Source organism: Eublepharis macularius, chromosome 1 (assembly GCF_028583425.1).
Source record: "Eublepharis macularius isolate TG4126 chromosome 1, MPM_Emac_v1.0, whole genome shotgun sequence".
NCBI classification, from domain to species: Eukaryota; Metazoa; Chordata; class Lepidosauria; order Squamata; family Eublepharidae; genus Eublepharis; species Eublepharis macularius.
In genome coordinates this window covers 213,034,006-213,057,564 of record NC_072790.1, presented here as the reverse complement: position 1 = coordinate 213,057,564, position 23,559 = coordinate 213,034,006, and the positions used below count along the sequence as shown (strand labels likewise).

At 45.2% G+C, this 23,559-nt stretch overlaps 1 protein-coding gene across 1 annotated transcript in view; it reads left to right on the top strand.

The window, feature by feature from the left end:
- PNPT1 (polyribonucleotide nucleotidyltransferase 1) overlaps window positions 1–23,559 on the top strand; it is a 42,624-nt gene that overhangs the window by 1,496 nt on the left and 17,569 nt on the right. Inside the window, exons 2-13 of the mRNA XM_054997955.1 lie at window positions 602–662; window positions 867–941; window positions 2,271–2,376; window positions 3,188–3,237; window positions 4,036–4,099; window positions 4,385–4,432; window positions 5,927–6,040; window positions 6,510–6,696; window positions 8,786–8,837; window positions 10,966–11,023; window positions 13,417–13,513; window positions 14,385–14,487. Of these exons, the coding sequence (XP_054853930.1) occupies window positions 602–662; window positions 867–941; window positions 2,271–2,376; window positions 3,188–3,237; window positions 4,036–4,099; window positions 4,385–4,432; window positions 5,927–6,040; window positions 6,510–6,696; window positions 8,786–8,837; window positions 10,966–11,023; window positions 13,417–13,513; window positions 14,385–14,487 (1,015 nt within the window). The remainder of the gene's footprint in view (window positions 1–601; window positions 663–866; window positions 942–2,270; window positions 2,377–3,187; window positions 3,238–4,035; window positions 4,100–4,384; window positions 4,433–5,926; window positions 6,041–6,509; window positions 6,697–8,785; window positions 8,838–10,965; window positions 11,024–13,416; window positions 13,514–14,384; window positions 14,488–23,559) is intronic.

Sequence of the window (23,559 nt, the reverse complement as noted above, 5' to 3'; positions counted from 1 at the left end):
ACAGTGCCCTCCTCTGGCAAGGAGAAGAGGGATGTGAGGGATACTCTCCCTCTTTCAAAAAACTACTCGGCTTGGGTTTTTCGCTGGGGGTGGGGGACGTAACACGAGGCAGAAAATCCAGGGCGCTTTTTGCAAGACAGAGAGAGAATCCCTCACATTGCTCTCCTCCCTAGCAGAGGAGGGCACCATGAGAATCATTCCTCTTCCAAACAGCCATTCCTTATAATAGAACACTTCCTAGGTAAACTTGCAGTAACTGACATTTGGAAGAACGTGTGCCCAGGCATCTCGTATAGAGAGACACGGTGATCAAACACAGACATTTTGCTGCACCTCCTGAGAGAGTGGCACATATACTCATACTGAAATGTTATGTGATCATCACACATGATCTGTCCTAAAGTTTGAGGATTGTCCTCACACAAGTGCTTTCCTTCTGGGTAAGAATTAATTGGATTCTTTTGTTTTATGCTTCCCATTCCTCGCCATTTTGATATTTATTCCTGCATTTCGTAGACAGTTTAGGGGTAAATATTTATTGTATAGAAGTGGTTTAGATTAGTGAAGCTTAACATCTCACTTGTTTTCTCCCCTCTTCTAGAAAGTTGGAAATTTCCTCTGGAAAACTAGCCAGGTTTGCTGATGGGTGTTCTGTAGTACAGGTAAAAACTTCAGTTTGTGCATACTGTTGAGAAAAGTCATGGGATGGGGGTTGTAGCCTGAATTTGAATGTAGTTTGTCCTTGAACCTCTGTGCAATAACTGTAATATAGGAGGCTGTCTTTTTATGTTTTTGCTTGTAAATTTTGAATGGGACCAGCATGATTAAGCCTTTGAATTTAAGTTCTTTGTTCGTTTTTCATACAGCTAGGTGATACGTCGGTGATGGTGACAGCAGTTAGTAAAACAAAGCCTTCTCCTTCTCAGTTTATGCCTTTGGTGGTAAGTATTACATTGAATGACGTGTAGAGTTGAACTGTACATGCTGCTTTAGTGCTAAGACTGTCAGTGCAATCCTAAGAGAGTGCAGTCTAAGCCATTTAACTCTGCTTAAGATTGCAGGTGTATGAGCTTGGTATCTTGTGGCAACACAAAATAATGGGATATAATGTGCATAACAAGTGTACAGGATTGCTGTATTTGTTTGTAATGTAAATAACTTATGCAAAACAAATTTACAAACATTTCCAAAGTTTGCAAAATGTCTTCCTGGACTGGGATGGACCAGATGAACTGGAATGTTAACTCCTGATATATTTTCAATATTCTATACTACCTTCCCAACAAAATGGAAGTGCTACTTGTGAGCGGAATGTCTGACCCAGGACTAAAGGTGCCTACCTGGGATTGCAGTCCCCTTGAAGAAAAAAGAGCCATAGTTTGGGAGTGCTCTTGGACCCAGACCGTGACCAGGATCGCCTTTTACCAGTTTTGACTGGTTAGCCAGCTGTGGCCTTTCCTGGGCACAGCTGGTCACTGTGGTACATGTACTGGTTACATCTAGATTAGATTGCTGCACATGGGGCTGTCTCTGTAAGTGTCAAAAATATCCATTGGGTTCAAAATGCTACAGCCAGGATGTTGACTGGAGTGGGTCCTGTGAACCATATCCAGTCTTGGCCCATCTACACTGGCTCTTAATTTGTTTCTGGGTGTAATTCAGGGTGCTGGTATTGACCTTTAAAGCTCTGTATGACTTGGGACCCGCATACCTGGAGGACTCTTATGAACCTACCCAACCAGTGCAGTCATCTTCAGAGGCCCTGTTTCAGGTTCCCCGCCTTCTGAGACTAGGCTAGGAGAGGGCCTTCTTGGTTATGGCACCAAAACTCTGGAACTCTCCCTATGGAGACTTGTCCATCCCCTTCTCTTGCTATCTTCTGCTAGACTTGTTTGAAGATTTTTGTTTCATCTGGCAATTCCTTCTTTGAGCCCTCCTTCCTGTCCTGTCTTTTAATTGTTGTTTTTCTTTGTATGTATAATTTAGCTTGGTTTTAATGATGTGTTTTTGTTTTGCTTTTATAGTTTTTAAGATGTATTTTTATTGTGTGTTTTAATTTATTATTAATAACATTTGATTTATATACCGCCCTTCAGGTCAACTTAATGCCCACTCAGAACTGTTTACAAAGTATGTTGTTATTATCCCCACAAATTAGCTACCTTGGTGACCTTTATGAGGTCAGAAAGGCAGGGTATAAAATTATAAATACATAAGTAAATAAAATTAAGTGGACAATGTTACTGATGAAGTTTCTTTTGTTACCTAAGGTTGACTATCGACAAAAAGCTGCTGCAGCGGGGCGAATTCCCACCAATTATCTGAGAAGAGAACTTGGTTCCACTGATAAAGAAATTCTTACCAGCAGATTAATAGGTACACTGGTCTTTGCTCTCTTCTGTATTGCAGTAATTTCTTCATAATTTGTACCAGAAGCCTTACTTCTGAATGTTTTCCAATAGGGCAATTCTGCCATATACACTTTGATGCTACAGTTCCGTCCTATGCCACTTGGTGCTACAAATCATGAGATCACCTAAGTCTACTTGCTTGGATTTCAGTATTCTGAAATCAGTAGGATTTGCTAGGAAAAGTGCTTATGGCTGTTGCTTCAGTAGAACTCTTTACTAGCTCATTGAGTGCATGATTATACAGAAGCCCAAAATAGTATTTTCTGTCAACAGGATGGCTCTTGACCCCCCTTCCCTTTCAATTTATGCAGTTAATTCCTCTCAGAGAAAAGATGGGGAGCAATTTTTGTTGATTCTCTCTGAAGGAGTTTTATTTACAATCTGTTTCTTATTTAGTGAAAAGTTATGCATTGTTCATTTTTTGAAAGTCTGTATAGATCTACAAATACTATGCCTAGCCTTTAATGAATAATTCGCCATTTAAAAATTGTGAAGATATGTTTGAAAATGTTCCTTTACCTGTAAACTGATTTTTCTTGTTTACTTCAACCAGGCTACTCTTGGATGTTGCATAGTCAGATTTTGCTAATTCTGTTTGTCTAAATGCTTTTAATTCATCCACTTTGCCCAACTACTAAATTTGAACCCTATTGCCCTCTTTACTTCTGAGATGGTAAAAGAGTTACTAATGTAGCATTCCCTTCTCTTTAATTCATTGTCAGGGTAACTGGTGACTATCCCAGTTTCTTTAAGTGCATTTTTGTGCTTTTTCATAGATCGATCAATTAGACCACTTTTTCCAGCAGGCTACTACTATGATACACAGGTAAGTGACTTTGAGGTTTGTCCCCAGTTCCAATGACATATATGATTTATTTACTGCATCTCTATACCACTTTTCCTTACTGCTCAAAGTGGTTTACAAAATCAGCCAGAAATCTGACCTATTAAAACCATGTCAGGGAAAAGCCTGCTCTGCAGTTCACCCAGTAACTTTCATGCCAAGCAGGAGTTTGAGCCTGATGTCCCTGGTGCTAGTCTAACTCTGTAACCATTACGCTGCACAGTGATTAGGAGCAGTAACACAAATGCTGTGGGAAAGGGGGTGAGGTGAGCATCAGCATTGACCCTCAGGAAGCAAGTCCTGTTTTGCAGCTTTTCATGTAAAAACATTATCTTGGGCATCCAAAATATTTTTAAAAGTGGAAGTTCTTCCATTTCTAATGCAAATATTTTTTACTGAGAAGAATGTCATATATCAGTATTATTTTCCCAAGGAATATTGTATTTGCTATGTGATACGGCTTTATCTTACTTTCTCCGCTCATCTGAATTCTGTTGAAGACTTTATATTTATGGAAAAACTTCCATAACTTCCATAAATATACAGCCTGTAATTGGTATAGTATTTAAACAAAACATATATTAGTTGTTTTTCAATTAAAAATCTCTCGGGGCTTATAGTATGGAACAATGCATTCGTTGATATTGTTGCTCTTACCACTTCTAGTGGAGTGGCTGTCTATCAAATGATCAGTGGCCCTGTTATCCTGTCTCTCTGAAAGACAGTAAAATTCAGAGCTACCTGCCGGTATAATTCTTTCCCTCCGTTTTGTTGCCACAGATCCTTTGCAATCTTTTAGCTGTTGATGGTATCCATGACCCTGAAGTTCTCGCAATCAATGGAGGTAATAATTTTTGTAAACAGTTTTTCTAGGTAGTGTTACTCTTGGCCTGCGTGTGCAGCAGAACAAGGTGGTAACATTTCTAAGGTGGTAGAAAATGCACTGTACCATTTCAGGAAATGAAACAGTACTTTTAGTGTTCCCTTGTAGCAACATTTTCCTGAAAGAAAAAATCTCGCACAGCAAGAACCAGGCTAGCCTAAAATCATTATTCTAGATCTGTTTTTCTTCTTACGAAAGTAGAACATTATATAAACGGCTTCAAGTAATAAATTTTATTTCTTTTAGCTTCTGCAGCCCTTGCACTTTCAGATATTCCGTGGAATGGCCCAGTTGGTAAGTAAAGGTGTTAATATTTTTCTAAAGGCTTTAAAATGCATGACAACTATATACAAACAATAAACACTGTTTGAGGTTTCAGTATTTTTAGGGGTAAAAAGATAAAAATGTGTGTTTTCAATCAACTTCTAGAGCAGTGTTCAGGTACCTTCCCTGAAATTGTAGGAATTCTCAGTATAAGTCATTCATTCTTTAACTATTGTTTAGCTGATACAGCTTAATTGTATGCAGTTGGCACTTAACAGAACATCCTATGCTTAAGCCTTAAGCAATAACATGCTGATATGACCAAATGAAGTCCAGTTTATGTACTGATTTACAATATTTACTTCCTGCCTTTCTGACCAATCAGGACCATCAAGGCAATTAACAGAACACAATAAAATGTGATAAAAACAGTTAAAATCAGAGCTTAAATACATATATAACTCAGAACCGAAAATTAAAATGCAAGGTAGAAAGGAGGAGTCACTGAGGGAACATGAGGTACAGATGAATATCCCTGAGGAGGGAGTTTCATAATGTTGATGGCATGACCAAGGGGGCCTTCTCTCAAGTTACCACCCATCGAGCCTCTGATGCTTGGAGCACCAGAAGCAGGACCTCTGAAGATGACCACAGCAGTCAGGAGGTTCCGAAGAGAATATGAGGTCCTTGAGAGGTGCTGGTCCCAAACCAAATAGGGCTTTAAGGTCAACATCAGCACCTTGAATTATGCCCTGAAACAAATTAGGACCCAGTGTAGGTGGACCAAGACTGGAGAGAGATGATCCATACAACCCACTCCAGTCAATATCCTGTAGCATTCTGTACCAGCTAGAGTTTCTGAACATTGTAACAGCAGCCCCACATAGAACACATTGCAGAAATCTAACCTAGATGCTACCAGGACGTGCATCTTGGTAACTAGGTTTCTTTTGCCCGGGAAAGGCTGCAGCAAAAAGGCTCTCCTAGCAGCAGATGCCCCCTACTTATCCAGCAGTAGGTCCGGGTCCAAGAGCATCCCCCAAACTAGACTTGTATCATTCCTTAGGGACTTCATTAGGCCAGTATTATTGTTTCCCAGTGCCTTACCTTTTTGTTTATCCAGTCTATCCAGGCTAGGCCATCACCTTCTTTATTTCTGACCTTGCCAAGCTGGAGCAAATGAAGGGTTGGATTCAGCCCATTTTTTTCACTCAGTCTCACTAGGTTTCTCTCCTTACTACATCCCTGACCTCACATGGCTTTTGTCCATGCAGGTACCATGATCCCCATCATAAATAATTTGATACGTAAAGGAGACCCCATCCTCCCTTTTTCACCATGAGATCCAGCCCAAGTGTAGACCTCGCCCAAAGCTAGAGTAGAACATTTGTCCAGTAGAGTACAATCTTTTGAGTAGCTGGTTTGCCTGAGTGTATTGATAACTTCAGAACTTTGCTAGCTTTTTAGTGTTTGTTGCAAAAAGCTAACTGATTGAATATTTTAATTTATGGAGTATCTTCCTAGGTGCTGTGAGGGTAGGAATGATAGATGGAGAAGTTGTAGTTAATCCCACACGAAAAGAAATGTCTTCTAGTACTTTGGACTTAGTTGTCACTGGAGCTCCTCGTAGCCAGATTGGTAAGTGACTAAAAATTATTCTTTTAATAGTAAAACTCTTAGGGAATTATCGGAGACTGTACGAAGCTGTACTTAGTTTAAAACTAAGAAGATCTCATCCAGTTGATTGCCTGTATTGGGTGGCTGCATGGGAACTCCCTAAACAATGCAATGCTAAATAGAGTTACACTCTTCTAGGCCCATTCACTTAAACAGACTTAGGTGAGTGTAACTCTGCTTAGAATGGCACTGTAAGCCACTAAGGGCTAGCTTACCACGCCTGTTCATTCCTGGTGGCTACAGGATTAAATGCTGCAGTGGAAGCTTCAGACATTGCCTGAAACAGCAGTAGAACTCCTCAAACAAATTTCAGAGCTTGCCACGAGACCACATTAGCTGTTTGGGGTTTCTCTCCAGTAATAATATCTGTATGTGACAGCTGAAGACCATGATGATGGTTGACTTTTTTGTATTGTGTTTAAATCGATAGTTATGTTGGAAGCTGCAGCAGAAAACGTATTACAACAAGATTTCTGCCATGCCATCAAAGTGGGAGTGAAGCATACCCAACAAATAATTCTAGGCATACAGCAGCTGGCGAAAGAGCAGGGTGTTGCCAAGAGGGCTGTCCAGAAGCTGTTCACAGCTCCAGAGGAGATTGTGGCGTGTGCAAAACAGTAAGTATGGAAAAAGTTGCTACTATCACAAAAATTTGTTTAATGTTATTTATGAGGGTGAAGAATCTACTCCAGTAACTGGGGAAGCACCTGCAACTGGGGTAGGAATTAATACCCACCCACCCAGCCCGGTAGTGAAACTCTTTTACGTGTTCTTCCTCCCCCATTATGGTTGTGCAGTAATCAAGCTACCAATGTCCCATCAACTCCTGTGCCATGTCAGTATTAAGGAGGAAGTTAAACGTTTAAATATATTCCATCCCTGGTACTCTCTGGCTCAAAAGTGAGAATGAGGAATCAGCAGAAATTGCCCATTTAGTCTCAGCCCAGCCCACTAATTTGCACCCTAAACTCACCATCACTAACATGGACAGTTTCCTAAACAGTGACAGTGAAATGAAGCTCTATTCCCATTATGGCAGCATTGTTTTCCATTTGCAATGGCTGTGCAGAGTCAGTGGACTTCAGAGTAGCACACCAAAAGCTTGTCTCTAGTCTCTTGCCTCCCCTCACTGTGGACCATGTGGTTGCTGTACGACCTATGACTGTGGCTGTTGCCAGCATAGTGGCATGAATGCTGACTGCTTAACTCGTGCAGTGCTTCTGGCTGTGACGTCATCATCAATCCGACTCTCCTCTCAGTCCTTCATTTCCTTTGAATCCCACCTCTTTGGCTTACTCTCATAGTCCTCATCTCTTGCTGAAACTAAAACAATATTCAGAGATCATGACAAACCATAGTTGGTCTGGTTTATGTGCTTCTCTGCCCCTCATGAGTCCTTCCTCTCTCACTAAGAACTTATAGTTGCAAACAAGTTAGTTATGATGGTTGTTGTGGGTTTTCCGGGCTGTATTGCCGTGGTCTTGGCATTGTAGTTCCTGACGTTTTGCCAGCAGCTGTAGCTGGCATCTTCAGAGGTGTAGCACCAAAAGACAGAGATCTCTCAGTGTCTTTTGGTGCTACACCTCTGAAGATGCCAGCCACAGCTGCTGGCGAAACGTCAGGAACTACAATGCCAAGACCACGGCAATACAGCCCGGAAAACCCACAACAACCATTGTTCTCCGGCTGTGAAAGCCTTCGACAATACAAGTTAGTTATGTCCAGTAATAATTTTATTGTGTGCTTAACATTTTATAGGATGGTTGTCTTACATTCAGGGTCGTCTTCCTTTTGAGTAAATATAGTAGAATAGGTACTAGAGATGGGCACAAAACGAAATATGATCCAAAGTTCGTCACAAAACAGACCGGCTTTAGGTTTGCGAACCGGCAGTTCATCAGAGCTCATTTCTGATGAACTGCTATGATTTTTAGAGCAGTTCGTAAGGTTCATTTTTCGTTTTTTCTCTGCAGTCAGGCTGGTGCTGATCAATCTGTTCCCTAGGGAATGAGGGGGTGGGCTTTGTGCAGACCTGAAAGTGATGAATCAAATGAACCGGTTTGTGAACCGGGCAAGTTCATGGTGGTTCGTGAAACGCGATGAACAAAACCGCAACGAGCTGCCATTTTCCCGATTCGTGCCTGCCTCTAATAAGTACCATGTGAGCCTGAAGGGGAAGGCTGTTCCACAGGCAAGGGGCCACCGCTGAAACTACCCTATCTCTGGAGCAGAATCTGCTTGCGGAGGCACAGTGTGCACCAACAGAATTCTGTACATAATAATAGTGCAGTATGACCAATCTTGTGTGCAGCCCTGTGCTCATGCTTCCACTGCAACAGTCCATAGGAAGAAGCAGCTAGTAAACTTAATACTGGATATAAAGCATAAGGCTTTTTCTGTTACAGTGACCTCAACTGAGTGAGCATAACACATTTATTTTTATGCTGTCTTCCTGATATCAATTTTGCCACGCTACTGTGTTCTCTTTTAAGGCAGAGGGAATACTTCTACATGTGTGTTATAGGAGGAACTAGAAGGGGTCCTGTAGGCCTTGCCCCCATCTAGTTAGGGTTTATGTGAGCACCTGGTATTTCTCCAGTTAAAATTTCACCTGTTCTGTTGCTTTCTTTTTAAGTCTTTGAGATGAATCAAAAATCCATTTGAATAAATTGTTTCTCATTATTCCTCTTGTTCTTCCTCTGCAAGGATTGCTTCTGAAAAGATTGTTGCAGTGTTCTCAGACTTCAACCATGATAAAGTGAGTATTTAAAAACCTCATTTAGTTATATTACATTTAAATAATTTTTCTGAATCTTCATTGGCTAACTAATGCATACAGCTAGCTTCCATTTACTCAATTTTCTCTGGATTTATGATACCCTCTTTAGCAAACATACACAAGAATGCAAAGAAGACTTTTTAGCAGTCCCTCAAGCCTCTGTTAGGGCGGGTAGGGAAAGGTGCAAAGGTGTTCACCGGCCCACCCTATTTGTGCACACTTGCACACAGATATCAAGTGTCTTAGGTGCACAGTGACCTACAGAAGTCGATGCTGCACATTGATTGTTTTTACAGGGACAAGCACCTGCTTCAATTTCACTAACAAAATGGTCAAAAACTTGCAGAAATTGCATGTTTTAGAAAGGATATAAAGTGCATTTTCAGCAAGTTTTTCACTAGCTGGGAATTAGATGTGCAATTAGTTGGTTGTGGGTGTAGAGGGGTAAAGCAGAAGGTAAGTACATAGTTCATAGCAGCTGTCTCTTTGACACATGCATTGTATTTGCACACATCCACAGTAAGGCTTCTCTTGTCATTGTCTATCCACTTGTGGTTTTCATCATTGTTGCCTTCTGATCTTCTGGGGGTTGGAACCTGCAGTGATTCGAGGCATTGTCTTTCAAATGTTGCACCTTCCAGGGAACACTCTCCATATTAGTTTGTCAGTTGACCAACTTCCAGGTATCTGCCAAGGATCCTTTGAATTACAAAGTATGCTGGGAAATGTTCTAGGCTGCATAATTGGATCATAGCACTGCTGCCCAGTGTGAACTGAATTTGCAGTCTGCTTTCCTTATTTTGCACATAGTAGGGGGAAAGCTGCTAGAGGTAGCCAAGCGGTTGGTTTTCCACAACTTGGAAAGCACTGAGTTACGATATCCAGTTGGTTATTTTGGACTCCTTAATTACTTTGGAAGGCCAGCATCAAACACTGCAGCCCCAGTATGGCGGCAACTATAATTGCTTCCTCTTTGTGGAACTTATTAATGTGAAGAAAATTGTGTGTGTTTGGGGTCAGTTTGGTGTGTTTGGGGTCAGTTTGGTGTACTAGTTAACAGTGGCAGACCTCTAAGCTGGAGAGTCAGATCTGAAGCCAGCTGAGTGACCTTGGGTCAGTCACAGCTTGTCCAGAGCTCTCTCAGCCCCACCCACCTCACAGGGTGATTATTGAGAGGATAATAATAACACACTTTGTAAGCCACTATGAGTGGGTGTTGTTGTCCTGAAGGGCGGTATATAAATCAAATGTTGTTATTAATGTTAATTATTATCGTAAGAATCTTTTAAAACTGTCCGGAGGTAGCTGGGGCCCCTCCGGACTTGCACCCGCCTCCAACCCAATGCGCCCAGAGCCTAGCCCCCCAGATGGCCCTGAAGCTAGCCCCCTTACCTGGCTCCGAGGAGGACACCAGCAGCCTCTGCCAGAAGGAGCCAGGGCGAGCACAGAGGGGCCGGATGGAAGCGTGGAGCGGCGCACTGGAGCCGCCACTGAGACAGCCGCCCGACCAGCAGCTGAGCCGTGCCGGGGCACGGCAGCTGCCACATGTACAAGAGGTGCGGCCACCGCAACCTCCACCCAAGCTGGCCAGGACAGGGCAGACTGAGCAAATGAGACGAGACGAGGGAAGGATGGAATCACAGACCAGGAGCGCAGGTGTAGGGGATGGGGAAGAGGAGAACATGGTGAGGATTGGGTGCCTGGGAAGAGGGAGGGATGGAAAGGTACTATAAAGAGGGACCTCCCAGTGAAGCCAAGGAGGAGAGAGCTGATGAGACCAAGGGCGCGCGAGAGAGAGACACCCAGGTCGATGACTAGCGGGCAGTAGGAGGGTCAGGTGACGCAAACCCCCCCTCTGCTGGTCTGAGGCTGAGGGAAGACTCCTAGCCGGCACCCAGGAAGATGGTGGAGGGAGGGGACAGCAAGGCAAGCGGAGAGGCAGCTCACAAAAACATTATATCTACCTCCTCAAGGTAGCATTTCTGAAGCCTCCATATGCAGTTAAAATACTGAAATCAGCCCCCAAGCATGGAATGTACAAGGAATTAAAAAATGCTTCTTAAATTCAAATTGGCTTCCTAGCCCTAATAAATACCTTGCATTCCAGATATCGAGAGATGAAGCAATTAACAAATTACGGCTTGAAACAGAAGAACAGCTGAAAGGCAAGATATCTTTTGTTTTGGTTATAGATATGTTAAAATAATATACTCTTGGAGGGTATGTCTTACGGTTCTAGGCCTGGTGACATTTTCCTAAAATATATTTTCCAAACAAATTACAGTGGCCTAGGTGTTATTGAAATGAACTGTTGTGTACAACTTCAAACTGTAGGTGTAGGTTCACAAAAATGAATGGATTGGATTCCGCCACTGAGGAGCCAGCGCAGTTGATCACTGCCACACTCTTCAGTTTATTGTTGACGACTACACTAGTTCAAAAGATGGAATGCTAGCTGCTGCTTTCATGGACCTTGGAGCAGTCTTTGACTCAGTGCCCAGGAGGAGATTATGGGACAAATTGAATACCTCATCTATTGACAAGCATCTCCTATTCCTGATTAAACAACTATACGATCAGCTTAGAGCTGAAGTGAGATGTAATTCAACCGGTGAACTGACTAGGGCTATTCCACTGAGCAGAGGAGTTAAGCAAGGATGTGTCTTTGCCCCACTGTTGTTTAATTTGTACATTAATGATTTATTTCCTTATTTCCGGACATGAATTCCATCCACCTTGCCTGGGTTATGTTAAAATACCCTGTCTCCTATATGCGGACAACACTGTTCTCCTGTCAAGATCTATGGTTGGCTTTCACAAGCTTTTAGATTCCTTTGTGGAGTATTGCTCCAGTGGAGGTTTAGTTATTAACATTACCAAGTCAAAGGTTCTTCAGCAAAAAATGAAAAACTAAGAAATACAAATGGGCAGTAGCAGATCAACCTATGGAGCAGATGGACCATTTCAAATATTTAGGAGTTATTTTCAAGCCAATCTTTCTTGGAAAGTGCACCTGAACTTCGCTTTGAGTACCAGAAAGGCCATCTCAAGATTCTGTTATTCCTCTGGGGGCCAATATGTTCCTGTGGCAGTTAAAGTCTTCATCACTCGAGTTGTCGGGCAGATGCTGTATGCTGCTGGGATCTGGATTAGAGCAGTAACATAAACCTTTATTTCTGCACAATATTTTAGGAGTTCCTCAGTGTGTATCTGGAATACCTCTGAGAGCTGAAGTTGGGGAAATGTCCTTTGAAGCAAAGGCTTGGGGAAGAGCATTTAATCTGAAATTTAGGATATTAAAATCAAATCCAGAATCAAGCTTCCTTGGACTAGTCAAGTTAGACCATCATATAAGTGACTGGGATAGACTATTGGATCATAAATTGGCACGCCTAGGCATCATTTTCAGTTGGCATCATCCCTCCAACAAAAATGTCAAATTATCTATCTGAGTTAACTGTTCCAAAGTATAAAAGGGCTTTTATGCTAGCGAGCTTGAACACCCTACCTTCAGCAGTGACACTAGGAAAATTCCATGGAATTCCATATTCAGATAGACTCTGCCATTGAAGCAGTTACAAAATTGACTGTGGATCACATTTTCTTTGATTGCCCTACATTTTCAGAACTAAGAGCTGATTTGATCTCCCTGTTATTTCATCAGAACTCTCTCCAGAAGCAAAATCATCCTGGCTACTCAGTCTCAACGATAAACAAACTATTTTGAGTGTGGTGAAATTCTTGGCAGCAGTTGATAAGTTATACGATAATTAACTTCCAGATTTTCTTTTCATGAGATGAGGGTGCTGTTGATGACTTAAGTTGTAAAAACAGTAAGAAGTCAAGTCAAGTTGTGTAAAACTTCAAGCTTTAGGTGTAGCTTCAAGTAAATGAATGGATTGGATCCAGCCAGCTTTTCCACTGGTGGAGAAGGGAGGATGAGGTCCACTTTGACCACTCAAAAGGCTATGTTGGGCATTATTGGACCTCCACGGACAAAAGTGATATGGGACAGGGGCTTTAATATGGAGAATTGGCCGAGATAAAGTCAAAAAGTTGAATGGATCCAACCTGATGTTCTTTCGTAACAAAGAAACCTTCTGCATATAAGAAATTAAAGACTAGGGAGAAGGCTGATCTTATAGCACTTTTCACTTACGTCTAGTTTTCTGTGTGGAGTTTTTTTCCTCCTGGTGTAGATCTTTTCACACACATGAGCCTCCCCTTGCAGCGGAAGAACCTTATGCCAGACACACCTTTACCCGCTCAGTGAGGAGTAGGCCAGTATGGAAAGCTCTTATGCTGTGAATTCTGATAAAGAAGTTATGTGGCCTCTTTGTACACTACAAGGCATTGGGGGCTCTTTTCTCTCACACTCTAATTCTTCATTGTTCGTAACTAGATTTCTAAAAATGGGAAGGATTTTTTAAAAATTGGTAAATGCTTCCAGGTGACAAATGTTGCTGGGGCAGGGGAGATCTCTTATGTTCCTTCTTGGCACATTATTTGGGAAATAACACTGTTCAGCTTGTATTTCTGGTCTTATGTTTATCTGTAGAAAAGTTCCCAGAGGCAGAGCCTTATGAAATAATGGAATCATTTAATGTTGTTTCCAAGGAAATGTTCAGAAACCTTGTTCTGAATGAGTACAGAAGGTAAATATGGGCTTTACTGTTCTGCTGTGATTCATGAATGTTAAGTGCTTAAAAGGAGGTGGGCAAAGACAAAATCTTCTTTGTGCTAGTTCACAGTGTCCTTGTATATGAGTCATGTACACACATTTCCTTTGTTGAGGGAGGGAGTTTGTTTATGATGACTCTGTGAAATGGTTCCCAGTCTGTTCCTGCCTGCCTAAGCACATTGGACATTTCTTTCAAAGAAGAGCCTACAGACTCATCAACAAAAGCGAGTAGGATCTGTAGGATCTGTGCCATGTGTACTCTCCTTGTTTGTGATACACAGATCAGGGCTATGCATAGTTTGGCCTTATTCAAATTTGGTGCTCCATGTGTATATTGTCAGGCAGGGCAGGACGGGTGACTACAATTCCACTCTCATGCTATATGTAGCCTCTCCTCTTAAATTACTTACTCATAATAATACTTTATTTATTTTACCCTGCCTTTCTCCCCAACTGTGACCCATAGCGGCCTACATCATTTTCTTCTCCATTTTTCCTCACAGCTAAACCCTGTGAGGCACACTGCTTTCAGTGTTCCAAGTGCATCATATACATCATCTCAGTAATTCTTATGGCAGCCCTCAGTAATCCTTATGACAGGCCTACTATTGCTCCCTATAGCAAGTAGAGGGTTAGGTTGAATGAGACTAGCTTGCTAAGACCACCTAGTGGGTGAATTCGGGACTTCCTGATCTATAGCTTATTCTCTTAAACTTGTGCTATACCAACTCCCAGACTTTTTAACTCCCAAGATCCAGGTCCAAGAATACCACATGTGGAGCTGAACAAAGATTTTAGAAAACTTTCTCCTTTATGACTGTGTTTCTGGATGTTTACTCCTATAGGTGTGATGGTCGAGATCTAACCTCACTTAGAAATATCAGCTGTGAAGTGGACATGTTCAAAACTCTTCATGGATCAGCCTTATTTCAGAGAGGTCAAACTCAGGTATTCACTTTCTCTCTCTCTCTCTCTCTCTCTCTCTCTCTCTCTCTCTCTCTCTCTCTCTCTCTCTCTCTCTCTCTCTTTCTCTCTTTGAAATGTTAGAAGGATGCACAATTATTTGGTAACTGACAGCACAATTATTTGGTAACTGACAGCAAAACCTTCACCACGTCCTACTGGAACTGCTGGAATTCAGAATAGATGACATTTGCCTAAAAAGAAATATTTTTTAAAATCATACAATAATTTACCTAAAGAAATGAAAATGGCATCCCCCGATATACTTTGTGAATAATACGTTATCATTGAGTCTCTCTTTATCTTTGGTTTGTCTGGACCACAGTCTTTTTTTTCTGTACAGTATTTAGCTTTTACAGTCGAGGGCTCAAACTACTAAAATAGGGCTGTCAGATATAAAGCTCAGGGCCGGAGGATGAGTCTTTACCAGGCCCCTTCCTGGGTGTCCTAGTGAGGTGTTCAGACCACAAAACTCGCTAAATACTCTTGGGGCTGGAAAGAAAAGGTACCGACTCATAATGATAACTGCTTATGAAAAATTGGTGCCGCCCTAGAGAAGGGAATTTAGCTCTCTAACCCATTATTACTGTTGTCACTGTTGAAGGGGGCTCTTTTGGTATAACTATGTAATGTTTTGGAACAACGAGGAAATCAGAAGGAGATTGAGACTTGAAAGAACAGCTGTGAAGGAGCTAGATAAAATCCTTAAAGCTTTGGGGAACCAAGATCAAGATAATCCAAAGTATAGTGTTCCCCATTGCTATGTATGGATGTGAAAGTTGGACAGTGAAGAAAGCTGACAGGAAGAAAATTGTTCCATTTGAAATGTGGTGCTGGAGGAGAGTTCTGCAAATACCATGGATAGCCAAAAAGACAAATAAGTGGGTACTAGATCAAATCAAGCCTAAATTCTCCCTAGAAGTGAAAATGACAAAACTGAGGCTATCATACTTTGGTCACACATTATGAGAAGACAAGATTCTTTGGAAAAGTCAATAATGCTAGGAAATGTGGAAGGCAATAGGAAAAGAGGAAGACCTAAAATGAGATGGCTTGACTCAATAAAAGAAGCGATGTTCTCCAGTTTTCAAGATCTGAGCAAGTTTGTTAATGATAGGATGTTTTGATGGTCTTTCATTCATAGGGTCTCCATAAGTTGGAGGAGACTGAATGGCTTATAACACACATACACAATATAAATAGGAGAAGCACAGCCTAATCAATATATGCATGGTGTATGTTACTTTTTCAATTGATTGTCTAGTTTGTTCTTCACATTTGTTTTGTTTTTTTGGATACGTGATACATTAAGACCACTAGATGTGCATATTGGCTGGAGAACCAGTTTGGTGTAGTGGTTAAGAGCGGCAGGACTCTAATCTGGAGAGCCAGGTTTGATTCCCTACTTCTCCACTTGAAGCCAACTGGGTGATCTTGGGTCGATTACAACCCCTCATAGGGTGATTGTTGTGAGGATAATAATAACACACTTTGTAAACCTGAGAGGGCGTTTAGTTGTCCTGAAGGGAGGTATACAAGTCGAATGTTGTTATTAATAATAATATTAAGAATGCTGGCAGCCACAGAAAACTTGTTATGAATGGCATCCATGTTGTATATTGCACTGAAAGCCAGTGAGGTGTAGTGGTTAAAATATTTGGGTGAGAATTGGCAAGTCATGGGTTCAACTCCCTGTTCAGCCATAGAGCCTATTAGATTACCTTGGGCAGCTCTGTCTTACCTACCTCACAGGTTGTGTAAATAAGAAATCACATATGCAGTACTATGAGCTCCTTGGGGGATAAGCAAATTAAAAATACGTTGGTGTGTGGCACATGTTATGATGTCTTGTTAAAGCTATGGCGATACACGACCAGTATGGGCTGTATATCTTGGCATTACCTCCTTGTGGGGTGAAGTTGTAGGTGTCTGATTGGTACAATGAGACCCTAGAAAATAGTTTGAGGTTAAGGTTTGAAGTATATGTTACACTTTCTTCTGTGATCATTTTAAAGGTTTTAAAGGAGCCGCTTTTTATGACGGAGAATGTTATGTAGGGGGAACATCTCTAATCTTTTTCTCACCTGCCTTTTTACTGCTGCTAAAATCAAGTCCTTAACTGCTAAGGTAAAAGCAACTTGGAGATACGTATTTTCAGTACGAGAAGAAATGTCACCTCTCTTCCTCTTTCTACCTTGAAAAAACTGCCCTGGTGGCTGCATTTGGAAATGGAAAAAGGAGCGTGTTAAAAGAACTATGAAAGAAAATGTAGCTGTGTAACTTGAGCCTCAACTGGCTGACCTTGTGAAACTCAAAAGTTGCAGAGAGCTACATAGATAAGATCTTCTGATGCACATTTCAGAGGTCTCACTCACATGTTGGCATTTTCTGTGGTGAAGAAGAGAAGAAAGATGTCTAGTCAGGAGGGCGTCACATGGAGGAAGAAAGAAACACTCAGAGGGCCCATAGATATCCTCTGGCACAAAAGGTGTGCTTCTGGAGATGCAGGATCCTTGGCAGGAGGGAGATTTGATACATAGGAACATACGGAGTTTGTGACAATCATGTTGTCTTACTGGGACACACTTGCTATAAATATTCTGTGGTAGAAAAGCAACCATCTTGTGATGGGTGAACACTCTAAGGTAATTGTGGGATCGTCTTCGTCCTTCTGTGCAGCCCCACATTGGGACTGCGCAGGCCGGCCACGGAAACTCTCTTCGGAGTTCTGGTCGGTATCTTTCCCCTGTCAGTCGGGAGGTACCGTTCACTATGTCTCAGACGTCTTTGTTTAAGAAGTGTCTGAAATGTGGCACTAAAATGACGCACTCGGACGGCCATGAGTTCTGCCTCATCTACCTGGGCGAGGGGCATGTCGTGGAGCGTTGTTCTATTTGTATGTCCTTCACTCGAAGGCAAGGGGTGATCGGAAGGCCAGGCTCCGTGCCTTCTTGTGGGATGCCAACCTTCTCCCCCCCCCAAGCCACCGGGCTCATCGGGAGATAGGCCCCGCTCCGCCGCTCCTTCACCGGCGCCGTCTCGTAAGTCGCCAGAGCCGCTTCAGTCGGAACCGACGGGGCAACCCGTTCCGGAGGCCCGGTCTGACTCCGGTTCCAGGGATCGTCCTTCGAGCCGGAAGGCCAAGAAGCGTTCCTCGTCTAAGCCAAGGTCCTCCTCCAAGGCTTCGGCTACAGAGGCTGCTTCGGAGCCCCCGCCGAAAAAGGCCAAGGCAAAGTCGAAAGCCAAAGGCCGTGCACCGTCCCCGGCTCCGTCTGTGCGACCTGGTACTCCGGCCGAACCGGTCCTGATACCCGACGATGTGGTGAGTCTCCACACCCCGTCGCCTCCATGCACGCCTCCTCCATCGGTTCCGGAGGAATTCCTTCCGTTCCCGTCTTTCTCGGGGCCGTTCCAACCCTTCGAGCGCTCTCTGCCGTCCGCCCCGGCGCCTTCGGAGGCCTCCATTCCGATGCCGTCTACTTCGTCGGTTCCGACACCATTTCGCTGGCCTGCCCCGATGCCTGCTCCTCTGCCTCCTTGTCAGCCTGTCCCGGGAGTTGGGAACATGGCCTCCTGGCAGGATTTCGTGGCCTGGTTTCAGCAGTCCATGCCCTTCCTGCAGTGCGCTTCGATTCCGCAGCCTTCCGTTCCGTCTCAGCCGGTTGGGCTCCCTGCGTCTGCTCCTCCAGCGGATATCCTTCTCCATCCTTCGGTTCCTGTGGCTCATCCCTCGGCTTCGGGCGATCGCCGGACTTCAGTTCCGATGCAGACATCGCCGGAATTTTCGGATTCCGAGGATGAGGAGGGTCTGGCCTCACCGTCGGAGTGTTCTTCGGATGGTCCTTCTGACCCTTCCCCAGATGACACCGTGGGTGAACTCCGTTCGTCGTCCCCAAACGACGACTACAGAGTGTTCTCCAAGCAGATGGTGAGAATGGCTGCCGCTCTGGAGATTGACGTTTCCTCCACGACCTCCAAGCCGAAAAGCAAGCTGCTAGAGGCGCTGTATTCTGGGTCCCCCGCATCGGTGGCGTTTCCCCCCATGGAGGATTTTGTAGACAATGCTCTTGTGATCTGGCAGACTCCGGCGTCCCTGCCGGCGACAGCAAAAAAGGTGGAGAGGTACTACCGTCTGAAACAGGACGACTGCCCGTACCTCTTCACTCACCCTAAGCCCTCTTCCATCGTGGCTGAGGAAGGTCAAGCTCGGTTCCGTTCTGGTTCCTCGTCGGCCCCGGCAGACCGAGAAGGCAGGAAACTGGATGGCATGGGCAGGAAACTCTACTCGTCCGCGTCCTTGGGATTCCGTATTGCCAACTTCCAGGCCATAATGGGATCCTACAATTTGTTCCTATGGAAACGGCTGTCCTCTTACCTTTCCGATCTCCCCGAGGATCGCCGCCACTTGGTGAAGGCCCTTCAAGCTGAGGCCATAAGGCTGTCAAAACAGCAGATGACAGCGGGCAAGGACGCTGCCGACTCTGCAGCGCGCACGATGGCGACTTCGGTGGTCCTGCGTCGGCACGCATGGCTTCGGTCCACGGCCCTGCCGCCAGAGAAGAAGGCGAAAGTGGAGGATTTCCCATTCAAGGGGCCCCAGCTCTTCTCGGAGAAGACGGATGAATCCCTTTCCCTGATGAAGAAAAATCAGCAGACAGCAAAGTCCCTGGGAGTCGCCCCCTCAGCTCCGCCGTCGGGTCCGAGGTATCGTTATGGTCGGTTCCGATCCTACCAGACCCCTTACCAGCCTTACCAGCAGCGTCAAGGGCGATTCTTCTCGGGCCATTCCTATGGCCAGCGGTCCTATTGTACCCAGCAACGTCATTCTTCCAGGCGCTCCGGCCGGTCCAAGGGCAGGCAACAGCCCTCCTCACCTAAGCCTTCAACCTCTGTGCAGAAGCCCTCGGTCTTCTGACTAAGCCTGAACGCTCCCCAGTTGGCCTCTGAGGACACTCCCTCTTCTGCCCGGTTCTTGGACAGGCTTCGGCCTTTTTTGCCCTGTTGGCAACTTGTTACCTCTGACACTTGGGTCCTGTCTATTGTGGCCCATAGTTATAAATTGATGTTTACCGATGCACCTCCCCTTTCTCTCCCTCCCCGTTATTCTCCATGTTGTGATGTTGTGTTGTTCAATAATGTTGTGGAGTTGGTTAACAAAGGTGCTGTCTGGGTGGTCAATGTTGCTACTTCCCCTTGGGGATTCTACTCACGATACTTCCTTGTGGATAAGAAGGATGGAGGTTCTCGGCCCATATTGGACCTTAGGGGCCTCAACGGGTATTTGAAGGTTGAAAAGTTTCGGATGCTGACCCTGGCACAGGTCATAGAGCTCCTGGAGGTGGGCGTCTGGTTAGCCATTCTAGACTTGAAAGACGCCTACTTCCACATTTCCATCTTCGAGGGCCACAGGAAATACCTGCGGTTTGTCTATGGGGATTCTGTGTATGAATATACGGTGTTGCCCTTTGGGCTGGCCTCTGCACCCAGGGTTTTCACGAAGTGCATGGCCACTGTAGTGGCATACCTACGGTCCAGCGGTTGCTTTATCTACCCGTACCTGGATGACTGGCTCCTGGTGGGACCCTCGGCTGATTCCCTCCAGGCCCATATTGCCCTCACTTTATCTGTGCTGGCTAGGTTGGGCTTGGTGGTTAATGGGGATAAGTCTGTCCTGACTCTGGGCACAGCCATTAGGTTTATTGGGGTTCACTTCGATTCTCTGCAGGGCAGGGCCTACCTGCCCCCGGATCGCTTGACCAGGCTTTCCTCTTTAGCCCGTCATTTTTTGCACAACCGGTATCAAACTGCCCTTTTGATCCAGACTTTGCTGGGCCTTATGGCCTCCTCCACAGGGGTGGTTTTCTTTGCACGCCTGCATATGAGGCCTCTGCAAAACTGGTTTGTCCGGAGGTATAACCCCCTCGCTATGGGCCAGCACCAGAGGTTCTCCATCCCCAGGGTGGTGCAACGCTCCCTGTCCTGGTGGACTGTCCCTGAAAACCTGTCCAAGGGATGCCCTTTCGGCCCCTTCTTGGCAGAGGTCACTGTCTTTACTGACGCCTCCAACTTGGGATGGGGAGGGCGCTGTGGGCGGCTCTCTGCCCAAGGTATTTGGTCCCCAACTGAGGCAGCCATGCACATCAACCTCTTGGAGCTTAGGGCGATCCGTTACTCCCTTGCTTCTTTTGCAGATGTCATTCGGAACAGGAAGGTTCAGGAACTGTCGGACAATACCACGGCCTGCTATTATCTCAACAAGCAGGGAGGAACGGTCTCGCTCAAGCTCTGCAGGGAAGCAACGATTCTCTGGAAATGGGCCATGGTCAACAACGTCCTTCCCAGGGCCGTGCACATTGCCGGGGAGCTCAACACCGCGGCAGACACATTGAGCAGGGTGTTTCTGCCTCAACACGAGTGGTCCCTCAACAGGGCTTACCTCGTCCAGGTTTTCCACACATGGGGTACACCGGTGATCGACCTCTTCGCCACGGCCCACAACAAGCAGGCCCCACTGTTCTGCTCCCGGGCCGGAATTGGCCGTCACTCCCTAGGGGATGCCTTCCAGATACCCTGGTCCCCAGGGCTCTTTTACGCCTTCCCGCCCTTCCCGCTCATGCACAAGGTTCTCTCCAGGGTCAGGGCCTTCAACACCCACTGTATCCTAATTGCCCCACAGTGGCCTCGCCAGGATTGGTTCCCTCTCTTGCTCTCCCTTTCACAGGGACGACGCCTAGCGCTGCCACCTGCCCCGGACCTCTTAATCAGGGACGGGGTCAGGCACCACGATGTGGCGGTTCTGAGTCTGGCTGCCTGGCTCCTGTGCGCCCCGGAGTAGGCCTCTCCTCGGAGGTCCTTAAGGTCATTCTAAATGCCCGGAAGCCATCCACCAGGCTGTCCTACCAGAGGAAGTGGTCACGTTTTTCCCGCTGGTTGGCCCCAAAAGGGGTCTCTCCTTTTGATTGCCCTTTGCCTGTGATTCTCGACTACCTCCTGTATTTGTGCTCGCAGGGTCTAGCCTTCTCGAGCGTTAAAGTCCACATGGCTGCAATATCTGCTTTCCATGAGCAGATTGATGGGAAGACCGTTTTTACCCACTGGCTTTCCAAGCAGTTCCTGAAGGGCCTGTTCAAGACCTTCCCTCCTAGGGCCCCTCCCATTCCTCAGTGGAGTCTGTTCCTGGTTCTCTCCCAACTAATGCTCCGGCCCTTTGAGCCTCTGTCCACTTGTCCCCTGCCTTTGCTCACACAAAAGGTGGCCTTTCTGGTGGCGGTCACGTCCTCTAGACATGTTGGGGAGTTGTCTGCCCTGCGGTGTGACCCTCCCTTGCTGCAGTTTTTCCCTGGTACGGTCATGCTCCACACTAGCATGGAGTTTCTACCCAAGGTGGTCTCGAAGTTTCACCTGCAGCAAAAGGTGTTCCTCCCTTCCTTTTTCCCGACGCCATCATCCCCAGGGGAACGGGCACTGCACACTTTGGATGTAAAACGTGCTTTATTGTTTTATTTGCATCGCACCAAGTGTTTCAGGAAGTCTCCTGCCCTGTTTTTATGCTACTCTGGCCCTCGCAAGGGCTCGCCTGCCTCTGCCCAGTCCATCTCTCGCTGGATTGTGTCTGCAATTAAACTCTGTTATCTGCAAGCTGGAGTCCAATGCGCTTTGTTGGTTACTGCTCACTCCACTCGAGCGCAAGCTGCTTCTGCTGCCTTCCTGCGAGGAGTGCCGCTCCGGGACGTCTGCCAGGCTGCGACATGGTCTACGGCGGACACTTTCGTCAAACATTACTCTGTGGACGTGCATGCACGGCGTGAATCAGCTGTTGGCACGGCTGTCCTGCAGTCTTTGTTCAAGTAGACACTCACACCCGCCCCCATTGGTGAGATGCTAATTACTCTCCCAATGTGGGGCTGCACAGAAGGACGAAGACGATAAACAGGGTTTCTCACCTGTAACTGTTGATCGTCGAGTCTCTTCTGTGAAGACACACATTCCCTCCCACCTACCCCGCTGTGAGTGTTTGGTTACTTTAATTTCTCCGGCGGCTCAGGTGAACTGAGGGAATGCCGGGGACGTTCGGATATATATGCATTCAAAATTGGCGGGAACACTGGCGCGCATGCGCGGTGGATCCGAACGTCCCCTTCACATCTCTAAAGCTAGAAAAATCTTTTCCGCGGCCGGCCTGCGCCTGCGCAGTCCCAATGTGTGTCTGCACAGAAGAGACTCGACGATCAACAGTTACAGGTGAGAAACCCTGTTTATCTACTGTGTGCTCAGTCACCAGTTAAAGTGAAATGTGCGGCTAGGCCTTGGATTCATTGTTGTTTTTCCTCAGTTTGATACTAAGTTACTGTAGATGATTTTAAAATAAAAGTTTATTCCATATTGGCTGAAAGAAAGAATTGTATCCAACTTACATTGTATGAGTGCACTTGGGCACATATGTTCTGCATTGCTATTAAGAGGCACTGTGTGTGGGATGTGCGCGTCAGTGAATGAAAAGACTCATGTGGGCGTATTACTTAAAATAGCAGCATCTGTGAATCAGACCTGCTGCTGCTTAAATTGGAAGGTAGTTATTTTTTTCCCTGAAGACCTTTTTAGAGGAATTGTGTGTATATTCATTTTACTGTAACTTCTTCTAATTGAAACTCAAAATACTTTAAACAGCACCAGTGACTTGCCTAGCTAAAATGAGGGGGGATTATTTCATTTTTGTTGAAAGACACTTAGAAGACAAGAAAATACTACTTCAAACATGTACGCTTAAGGAATTCACTGCCACAAGATGTGGTGATAGACACTAGCTTAGGTGGCTTTAAAGGCGGATATGGGCAAAGGGGTGGGAAGCTTCAGTAGGCACCAGCTATGCTTCTTAAATGGAACCAGACTCAGAAGCTGTATGCCTTTTAAAACCAGTTACACGGTGGTAGGGGAGATCTGTTGTCTTCAGGCTGTCCTTGTAGCCTTCCTTGAAGGTATCTAGCTAGTTACGGTTGGAAACAGGATGCTGGGCTATTTAGGACTTTGGACTGGTTCAGTAGACTTATACTTCAGAAC